Source organism: Octopus bimaculoides, chromosome 2 (genome assembly GCF_001194135.2).
Source record: "Octopus bimaculoides isolate UCB-OBI-ISO-001 chromosome 2, ASM119413v2, whole genome shotgun sequence".
NCBI lineage: Eukaryota > Metazoa > Mollusca > Cephalopoda > Octopoda > Octopodidae > Octopus > Octopus bimaculoides.
In genome coordinates, this window is record NC_068982.1 from 137,396,296 (window position 1) to 137,407,770 (window position 11,475).

General features: G+C 37.8%; 1 protein-coding gene across 1 annotated transcript in view; it reads left to right on the forward strand.

The window, feature by feature from the left end:
* Nucleotides 1-11,475, forward strand: part of LOC106869409 (FAD-dependent oxidoreductase domain-containing protein 1) — a 21,304-nt gene that overhangs the window by 7,563 nt on the left and 2,266 nt on the right. The window contains exons 2-8 of the mRNA XM_052965889.1: nt 1,687-1,816; nt 2,470-2,569; nt 4,468-4,562; nt 6,448-6,623; nt 7,923-8,065; nt 9,994-10,152; nt 11,406-11,418. Of these exons, the coding sequence (XP_052821849.1) occupies nt 1,687-1,816; nt 2,470-2,569; nt 4,468-4,562; nt 6,448-6,623; nt 7,923-8,065; nt 9,994-10,152; nt 11,406-11,418 (816 nt within the window). The remainder of the gene's footprint in view (nt 1-1,686; nt 1,817-2,469; nt 2,570-4,467; nt 4,563-6,447; nt 6,624-7,922; nt 8,066-9,993; nt 10,153-11,405; nt 11,419-11,475) is intronic.

Genomic DNA, 11,475 nt, shown 5'->3' on the forward strand with positions numbered 1-11,475 from the left:
CAAGGTGCCATTCAGTGAGCCTGAACCCGGAATCACTTGGTTGAGAAATGAACCTTTTAACCACCCAGACATGCCTATACCTATATAAGCAAATATCAAACGACATTGAAGATGACCTAAAAGTATACCAACTGCTTAATGGCCCACAAATAGAAAAGGTCTGAGGCCCTCTGAGAATATCCCAGGGACCCACCTGTTACTGACTACTATTGTAACTGCCTCCTTGCTTTCTGGTTTTTCTATAAAGTGTGTCCAGGAAATTTGCTGTAAACATTTTTGCTGTAGGAAAATTTTCCATAAGGTATATTCGCCACATGGGCAATGATTAAGCTTGTTATATCAGCATTTTTAACATTAAATAATGATGATAAAAGCTTTTATGACCCCTTAAATAGGTTATCGAAATATCAGGCAATATTTCTTTTTTATCTGTTATCTGCTGACATCTTTAAACATTGGTGCAATGTCAGTTTATGAAGATGTTGATGGATAACATGCGTGCACACACACACACACACACGCGCACACACACACTGAAATGGACTCAGACATGCTCATAAATACATACATATATATATATATATATATATATATATATATATATATATCAAAATAAGCAACAGGATATCAAGAAGTGATGCAGCACAACCATTTCAAGTAGCTCTATTTAATTGACCAATGCAATGATTACATCAATTTAAATGCAGGAGTATCATCAGCTATAGAATTTTAATCAGTTGGACACATTAATATAATTTTTCTCAAATACTTTAACAGAGCAAGAAGATGGAAGAAGTCCATGTTGTCACTATTGTAGCTAAGAATAAACTACACATCCGAGAAAGGCATGAAGCTTACTGGGGTCATAGCTTGTAAAGGATTGTGGTTCATTTCTAATTTATTTGTCTTTTTATCAACTACTAAATCTAAGACTAGAGTACTGTGTCTGTTTGAAATGTAGGGCAAGAGTGAGTTGAAAGCTCATGGCTAGGTATGGTCATAAATATTGTCAAGATATTAGGAATAGTAAATATATATACACAGGTATAAGGTTGTAATGAAACTTCTTCAAGGACAAACATTAAAATAATGCGATGAGGTCATTTAAAATGTATGAAAATTTCAAGCAATGCTGCACAAATAATATACTTTTAACTGAAGATATATTTCGTTTTAGTGGAGGCGCAATGGCCCAGTGGTTAGGGCAGCGGACTCGCGGTCATAGGATCACGGTTTCGATTCCCAGACCCGGCGTTGTGAGTGTTTATTGAGCGAAAACACCTAAAGCTCCACGAGGCTCCGGTAGGGGATGGTGGTGAACCCTGCTGTACTCTTTCGCCACAACTTTCTCAAACTCTTACTTCCTGTTTCTGCCTGTAATTCAAAGGGCCAGCCTTGTCACACTGTGTCATGCTGAATATCCCCGAGAACTACGTTAAGGGTACACGTGTCTGTGGAGTGCTCAGCCACTTGCACATTAATTTCATGAGCAGGCTGTTCCGTTGATCGGATCAACTGGAACCCTCAAAGTCGTAAGCGACGGAGTGCCAACAATATTTCGTTTTACAGCAAATTTTCCCAAAATGAAATTTCTTATGGTTAATTTTTCTCTGGCTAAAATGTTTGCAGCGAAATTTCCTGTGACCCCTATAAAGACTGTAATTTGTATGTTTTCTTTAATTTTAGTACACGAGAGCTGCCAGTGCGTTGTCCTGTGGGGGACTACGTCACCAGTTTTCTTTACCCGAGAATGTGAAGCTTTCAATGTTTACTTCACAATTCCTTCGAAATATCAAGCAATATTTAAGTGTTTTAGGTGAGTGACAACATTTCAGATCTTACTTTGTTATCTGTTATCTGATGACATCTTTAAACATTGGTGCAATGTCAGTTTATGAAGATGTTGATGGTATAACATGTATGCACACACACACACACTGAAATGGACTCAGACATGCTCATAAATACATACAAAAATATATATATATATATACATATATATATATCAAAATAAGCTACAGGATATCAAGAAGTGATGCAGCACAACCATTTCAAGCAGCTCCATTTAATTGACCAATGCAATAATTACATCAATTTAAATGCAGGGCTATCATCAGCTGCACAAATAAATAGAATTTTAATCAGTTGGACACATTAATATGATTTTTCTCAAATATTTTAACAGAGCAAGAAGATGGAAAAAATCCATGTTGTCACTATTATATAGTTATAAAACGAACTTTTGGATGGAAATTCATAAATCCTTTAACGCATTTCTACATATGTGTGTGTATGTCAGTGGGTGAGTGACAATGAGCTTCCATACAGTTTCTGGGCACAGGTCGGTTTGAGGCATGGGTTGGACAGTTTGACAGGAGCTGGCCAAGCAGAAACCTGCACCATACTTTTGTGTCTGTTTGGGCACAGTTTTACAGTCATGCTTTCATTTTCTTTCTTCTCTCCTCACAGATATGGACCCTCCTGATGTTCAGTTCAATCATCAGGGATATTTATTCTTGGCCACACCTGCTGGATCAGAACAACTTGCAAAGAATGTCAAAATGCAGAGGTAATTTAGCCACTCCTACTCCTTCATATATCTATCTCTTCCTTCTACTCTATATTTCCCCACTATCTCCACTCTGTCTTTTATTCTGAACCCTTTTCTTAGTTTATTCTTTCTTTCATTCTTTTTCCCCAGATTCATAAGTCTCTAGGATTTCCTCTCAGCTCTCGTATTTCTTGTCATTCATTATTTTGTATCAATTCAAACTACATACGTGGTTTGAATTATCTTTGAAAATAGTCAAGAATTTAAAGAGATTTAATAACAATAACTAACTTTAAATCTATAGAGGCTTGTGTTTGGAACATAGCTTCATGGATGATTCTCACAAAATTATAGTGAGAAATTTTAATTTATATACATTTGCCAGTAGAGTGCTAACAGCACCATCCGAGCGGGATCTCTGCCAGAGCAGCGGGATCTCTGCCAGAGCAGCGGTCTCACTTCTGTGCCGGTGGCATGTGAACAAAACATTGGACTGACTCCTGTGCAGGTGGCATGTAAACAACACCATTTGAGCATGGCCGTTGCCAGTACCACTGGACTGGCCCTCGTGCCGGTGGCACGTAAAAAGCACCCACTACACTTTCTGAGTGGTTGGCGTTAGGAAGGGCATCCAGCTGTAGAAACTCTGCCAGATCAGATTGGAGTCTGGTGTAGCCATCTGGTTCGCCAGTCCCCAGTCAGTTCGTCCAACCCATGCTAGCATGGAAAGCAGACTTTCAATGATGATGATTTTTAAACTTATATAAATTATATAACATTCTGTTGTGTCTAGGGAGACTCATTATACCAATATTACTAACACACACGCTGTAGGTATGTGGATGACATCAATATTCTACTTAAAACAGAAGAAAATAAAAAAAAAAATAATGACTCTCCATAGACACAACAACATTTGTTTCTACACAGGAATTCACACAAAGAATCTTGCAAACCAGATGCAAAAACGAAGCATTTATGAATACTTCAAGATGAAAGGTTTTATTATATTAGAACAGAGCAGATTGGTGTCAAAGCAAATTCTGCTTTAAAATTAATATTTTCCATTGTCTGGTGATCAGTGAATGAGTAATAAAGTAGCGCCTCCTATTACAACTCCAACCAATCCATTATAACGAAATTTGATAGATAGAAACTATGTGTGTGCGCACATGCGTGTATGTACATGTATCTGTGTGAATTGTTATGATCTGCAATAGCTCTGTCAGTGTTTATGGGCTGGCGTAACCTGTGACATTTGCTGATATATCCTATCAACAAATTGTCTGCTAGCTGTTCACACCAAATGCAGGTTGCATTTATCAGGCTTATTTATCAGTTTTCATTCATGAAGCCAAGCCATCACGATTGCGATGACTGAAGAATAAAGACAGGATGGTTAAAGCTGGAACAGTTTCAGCCATAGGTTTGCTCAATCAAGTACAAATGTCTTGTTTTCATAAGTTTTGAATTAGAATCTTCCACCAAACCTTAGTTACAATTTATGTTCCCAACACTGGCTTAATGATAACTTAAAATTTTGGTACCATTCACTATTCTTTAGTGTATCACAAAATATATATGTGTCATCGTCATTTAACGTCCGCTTTACATGCTGGCATCAGACTTCAGTCTGGCAAGCCAGAAGGCTGTACCAGGCTCCAATCTGAGTTATTTTACTAAATTCTTTGTTATATTTAAAGTAATTGAAAAAAACACAGAGCATCTCAAAATAAATACAGTAATGAAAGAGTTGAGTGGCACTTGCACTGACAGGGTCACCAAGTAACATGTGAGACAAAAATCAGAGCTATAGTAGAAGACACTTGCCCAAGATGCCACATAATTACCTCATCTATATAAAATCTGCTTCTGGTTTTTGAATAAATTAAAAATTCTGTCTTTTCTGTTAACAGAGAAAATGGTGCCAAAATTGAACTACTGAGTCGTGATCTTCTGGCCAAAAAATTTCCTTGGCTGAATGTAAATGGAATTGAACTGGCCTCATATGGTAACTACATGTTTTTTGTTATTTTTGTTTATATTATTTTGCGTAAATATGTATTTTGTATTCTTTTATTTGTTTCAGTCATTTGACTGTGGCCATGCTAGAGCACCAGCTTTAACCGAACAAATCAACCCCAGGACTTATTCTTTTGTAAGCCTAGTACTTATTCTATTGGTCTCTTTTGCCGAACTGCTAAGTTACAGGGACGTAAACACACCAACATCGGTTGTCAAGCGATGGTGAGGGAGACAAACACAGACACAAATATATATATATATATATATATATATGTATATATATATATATATATATATATACACATACATACATACGACAAGCTTCTTTCAGTTTCCGCCTACCAAATCCACTCACAAGGCTTTGGTCGGCCCAAGGCTGTAGTAGAAAACACTTGTCCAAGGTGCCATGAAGTGGTACTGAACTCGGAACCATGTGGTTGGTAAGCAAGCTACTTACCACACAGCCACTCCTGCACCTATTATACACACACACACACACACAAGGGGGTGCTGATAAGTTCCTGGCTTTGGGTAAAAGAAAATACATGAGGGTCAATTAATTATGATTTTATCCAACATATTCCCCTCTCAGATTCACACACTTATTGCAGTGGTCCTTCAGTTTTTCTAAGCTCTGTGAAAGAACTTGAAAGGTTGAGCCTCCAACCAGGCCTTTTGCGATACCCTTAAAGCCAGGAATTTTTCAGCACCCTATCATATATATATACACCAATCCATTGGTCAAATAATTTTATTTGGTTTAACATAAGATTTGTTGTTTAACTTTGCCGATTGTTGACAATAGTCTTGGTCAAGTGTGACCGTTAATGGTTTCTCTGTCTCTCATTAAAATCACAGCCTCCAACCATTATGTCAACTGATAAGCCAAATTAGTTTGTTTTACATATATAATGGCTACATATAGAGCTCACTGCTCTTTGTTCCTGCTCTTTCTGTCTATCTATCTATCTATCTATCTATCTATGCCTGTCTGTCTGTCTGTCTATCTATCTATCTATCTATCTATCTATTTATTTATCTATCTATCTATCTAGCTCTGTCTTTTTCTCTTTTTCCCCTCTCTCTACCCCCTTTATATATATATATATATATATATATACAATCTCTCTCTCTCTTCCTCTGTCTTTCTGTTTCTCCCCTCCCATCTCTCTCTCACTCTCTCTCTTCCCCTTTAATTACCTGATTTCTATATTAGAAAGATAAGACCCCATTTCAATCTTGACAGTTTCAAGTGTGCTGTATTTGCACAATCAACAGGGTGGTACAGACTGTGTTAACAACACTAATGCCCCACTCTTGGCTTTTATTGTGGTTAAATGGTTAAAGTAGGCTAGAGAGGGGAAAGAGAGAATAGGCGATTAATAATCATCATAATCGTTTAACGTCCGCTTTCCATGCTAGCATGGGTTGGACGATTTGACTGGGGACTGGCGAACTAGATGGCTATACCAGGCTCCAATCCGATCTGGCAGAGTTTCTACAGCTGGATTCCCTTTCTAACGCCAACCACTCCAAGAGTGTAGTGGGTGCTTTTACGTGTCACCGGCATGAGGGCCAGTCCGGCAGTACTGGCAACAACAACGCTCAAAATGGTGGTTTTTACGTGCCACCTGCACAGGAGCCAGTCCAGCGGCACTGGCAGCGACCTCGCTCAAATGTTTTTTTACGTGCCACCGGCACATGTGCCAGTAAGGCGACGCTGGTAACGATCACGCTCAAATGGTGCTTTTTACGTGCCACCTGCACGGAAGCCAGACAGCTGCTCTCGCAATGTAATAATAATGATAATAATAATAATAATAGCAATGATGTTCAGTATTGAGTTTATCTTATTCTTCGTTTATTTCCAGGACTTGAAGGTGAAGGTTGGTTTGATTCATGGACTCTAATACGAGCTCTGAAACAAAAAAATTTGTCTCTTGGTGTAAGATATGTCACTGGTGAAGCAGTTGGATTTGATCTGACATCATATGTTGAACATAGCAGTGAAGGTCTTGTAACAAAAAATAAGTTAGACTGTGTACAGGTAAATTATACGCTGGTTTCTTTTCCATTATTACAAGAAAAGGATCTACATTTTAAGAGAGGTAAAATGTGAACTGGTGATGTTCATTCCTTTTCCTTGAACATTTGTAGCAAAGCTAAAGTGAAAAGCCAATGCAGAAACATGGGTTTCATTCATCAGGAATTCAACTCGTATTTTATAATCCTTTCTACTTTAAGCACAAGGCCTGAAATTTTGGCGGATGAGGCTAGTTGTTTCCATCAGCCTCAGTGCTCAACTGGTACTTAATTTATCAATCCCAAAAGGATGAAAAGCAAAAGATGAGCTCGGCAGAAACAGTCCCTATGACTCCACCAGGAGTTAAGGGTCCAAGGCAAAGCGATTCAGGACCTCATATTCTACAGTACTCTGTTGTTCTTCATTCGCAGCAGAATTAACTAGTATTTCCTACCCTCAGAACTCAATAGTATCTTTTGTTCTATAATACTAACTAGCTAGCTGGTACCTTTTACCATTCAGTGATCAATAGTACCTCTTGTTTTAGAATACTAACTGGTATTTCTTGTTCTGCAACCCTTACTTGTACCCACTCATTTATGATACTAACCAGTAGTACCTTTCGTCTTCAAACCATATGGAGTTCCTGCCCACACATTTACCTGGTGGAAGTAGAGTCCTGTCTGGTTTCCTGCTTATCATCATCATCGTTTAACGTCTGCTTTCCATGCTAGCATGGGTTGGACGATTTGACTGAGGACTGGCGAACCAGATGGCTGCACCAGGCTCCAATCTGATCTGGCAGAGTTTCTACAGCTGGATGCCCTTGCTAACACCAACCACTCCGAGAGTGTAGTGGGTGCTTTTACGTGTCACTGGCATGAGGACCAGTCCACCAGTACTGGCAACGGCCATACTCAAATGGTGTTTTTTACGTGCCACCTTCACTGGAGTCAGTCCAGCGATATTGGCAACGACCTCGCTCGAATGTTTTGTTCATGTGCCACCGGCACAAGCGCCAGTAAGGCGACGCTGGTAATGATCACGCTCAAATGGTGCTTTTTACATGCCACCAGCACGGAAGCCAGACAGCTGCTCTGGCAGTGATCCCGCTCAGATGATGCTGTTAGCACTCCACTGGCACGGGTGCCAGACATCGAATTTGGTTCCATTTCGATTTCTTACTAGAACGTTATTCTTTACTGAGTTAACTTTAAGACCCTTTCATTCCAGGTTAAGGTTAAGGTTCTTGTAATTTCTTTTACAGATTCTGCAGAGGTGATGTTTGACCTAATGTCTGTTACTTTTATTTTTCTCTTCCAGATAAAATGTGATGATGGAATTTACCACACAAAGTTTGCCATTGTGGTTAACTGTGCTGGACCTTGGGCTGGAGAGGTGGCAGAAATGGCAGGGATCGGACATGGTAAAGGCCTTTTGTCTCTGCCTTTGCCTGTGGAACCCAGGTAATATAGTAATCATATACATACATACATACATACATATGTGCGTGTGTGTTTGGCTCTGTATTGAATCTCTTCCATGCAACATTTCTTCCTAATGACCCCTTCATTTATTTGTATCCATTCCTTCCCCTCTACTTCGCACTTTCCTTTTGCAATCTTGCAAACTTCCCCACCCGTTCACCCTGTCCAATTCTTGGTGTAACTTCAGTGTACAACCTCCCATTCCATCCCCACACCCATCATATTTTTTCCATTTTCTCTCCTTTCTCACTCTCCTCTCTATCTCTGCCTTCTCTCTGTCTTTCTTCTCTCCTATTGAAGTAACCATGGATTTCCTTTAATGCAAGACCCCTATTTCTTTCTTTCTATTCATACTTAAACCTTTCATCACCTAGCAGAATGCCACCTCCCTCAGCTGAGGGGTCTTGTCTTGTAAGTTCTTTGGTGATCTTATTTCAAGTAAGAAGTATCCTAGCCACTCTGTAAAGTGGTTGGCATTAGGAAAGGCATCCTGCCATAACTACCATTCCAAAGAAAGTAGACAATAAAGATTGGTGCAGTTCTCTGGCATGCCAGCCTCTGTCAAACTATCCAACCCATACTAGCATGGAAAATGTTAAATGTTAAATGATGATGGTGTATGTACACATACATAAATATATACATTGGGTCATCCCATAAATAATGCAGTTTTTTATACTTTTATTTTTCTAAATTAAGATAAACAAAGTTCTTTTTTTTTATCTAAAATATGCTTGCCCTCATTTTCTACAATGCTCTTTCATCTCTCTAGTAGACTTGCAAGGCCCCTCTTCCAAAATTCACCTGTCTGTGATGAAAAATACTCCTCCAGTACTGTTCTGATCTTGTCTACAGAATTCATATTTTTTCCATCTAAATGATTTTGAAGACTGCAAAATAAATGATAATCAGTTGGGGAAATGTCTGGTGAATATGATGAGTGGGACATCGTTCCCCATTCGAACTTCCCCAGCCTTTGGAATGCCATTCTCACTGTATATAGCCAACCATTATCCTGATGGAAGAACACCTTTCGTCTTCAAACCAAAGATGGTTGTTTTACTTCTAGCGCTGACTTAAACTGCTCGCAGTAGATCTCCTTTATTATCATTTGGTTTGAGTTTAAAAGTTCAAAGCGGACTAAACCTTTCATATCCCACCAAACAGATAACAACACTTTACATGGGTGAAAACCATTTTTAGCCTGGGGTGCTGCTGTTTCTCCTTTTTCTACTCACTGTCTTCGGCACTTGATATTTTTATAGAGAACCCATTTCTTGTCACTATTCAGTACAAAAAAGATTCATTCATGTGACGTGACAGCAAAGAGGAGCACACATTCACTCTCTGCATGCACTTAGACTCAGAAAGTTTGCGAGGAACCCATTTACCTAATTTACTGACTTTTCTAATGGTTGAATGACCAAATCCAAATGAAAAGACCAGAAAAAGCTCTAAGGTTTTAGGTTATACCCTTTGTCAAAGACAAATAAAAGCAATAAGAGAAAGAAGAGAAAAACATGCAATAGAAATGATAGTAAATTTACAACTGTTTACATTTCAGGCTTGGTGTAAAAAGGAAGTTGGTACTACATTGTGTTCCTGTGTGTCTATGTGTGTGTATATATATAAATATATAATGTGAGTGGGTGTATATATGTGTGTGAATGCATGTATTTATGTATGTGTTTATACTCAGTTTTAATTCACTTATGCATCATCCATTTGCAATACATGACAGCCTAACACAGACTTTTCCATTGTCATTAAGAGATAATACAATTTGAGATACTATTTCCATGAAATGTGTTATAAATTTCAAGAAATAAGTTCATCTCATAATACTACTAGTTATTTTTATAATTATTTTGAACTAGTTATTCACTTATCTATTTGTAATTTTCCAGAAAACGCTATGTTTATGTAGTCCACTGTCCAAAAGGCCCCGGTGTTGATTCTCCATTTGTCATAGATCCAACCAAAATGTATTTTCGACGAGAAGGATTTGGTGGACATTATATTTGTGGAATGTCGCCAACAGAAGTGAGTTCATTTGTAATACACTAGTCATGAAATTCTTCATGTACATATATATATATATGTCTCCATCTCCCTATTTAGTTTGTTTAAGCCTGTTGTTTATATGGACACCTAAGGCTCCATATAAGATTTTATTGTTAAAATTTATGTATAGTGAATCAGTTATACTTCTACAATACATTAAATGTTTTAACGATTTTTTTTTGTACGTAATTTCTAATATTTAATTATAAAATTATAATAGGGTTTCTTAAAACATCAAAATAGCTATGAGGGTCTATCCAAGTAAAATAAGAACCAAAGGCATCTCTACGAAAAAACAGGTTGAGAACCACTGGTTTAAACCATATCACCCTTTAGTCACTTCTTTACAAATTTACAGATTACAAATCTTCCCATGAACATGTTCATCATGTGATTAGGGGCTTCAGTTCCCAACCACATGGTTTCAAGTTCAGTCCAACTGCATGGCCCCTTAAGCAAGTCTCTTTTACAATAAACCGAAGCCAACCAAAGCTTTGTGAGTGGATTTTGTAGATGAAAGTAAGAAGAAGCTCATCATATATATATATATATATATCTGTGTGTGTGCGTGTTACTGTGTTTGTTTACATCTGCACTTCTCAGAAAATTGCTCAACTACAGACACTGATGTGGTTGTCAGTGGATCATCTGCTGGCTTTGTGTCTCTGAAGACATATGAGAAATATGATATCCCTTACAAGAAATATAGATAAGAATTAGCAACAGGCAGAACATAATTTATTTAACCCATGCAAGCATGGAAAACTGGACATAAAAACAAAGAAAGAAATACACCTCATGACTTGTCACTCTGGTTTTCTTTCTCCCGGTCAGGTTGTCAACTCCTAACAGAAAAAGGGTCACTGTTTCTATTGACAGGCTGCAGAATTTGAACTTGGAACACACAGAGCCACAATAGATATCACAAGATATATTTCTACTATAACTCTGGGCTGACTAATGCCTTGTGAGTGAACTTGGTAGTTGAAAACTGTATGGAAGCCCATTGTACCTCTCTCTCTCTCTCTCTCTCTATATATATATATATATATGTACTGGGTGTCAGTTTAGTTGGCTAACCCTTGCCTTTTCCCTAAATTTAGGATCTTGTGCTTATTTAAATATCTTGGGTTTTCCAGTCATGATTTTAAATATCTATCAAAAGAAATAGAATTAATATTTTCTACAGGTCACATTGCCTCCATAAACTTGACATATTTCAACAAAAAATAGTTCCAAATATGATACTTTTCAGTAAAAGAGAGATTGTTATATAAATTTGCTCTGTGTAGTTAAGGGTAATCAAATTTTGAGTTGATATATCT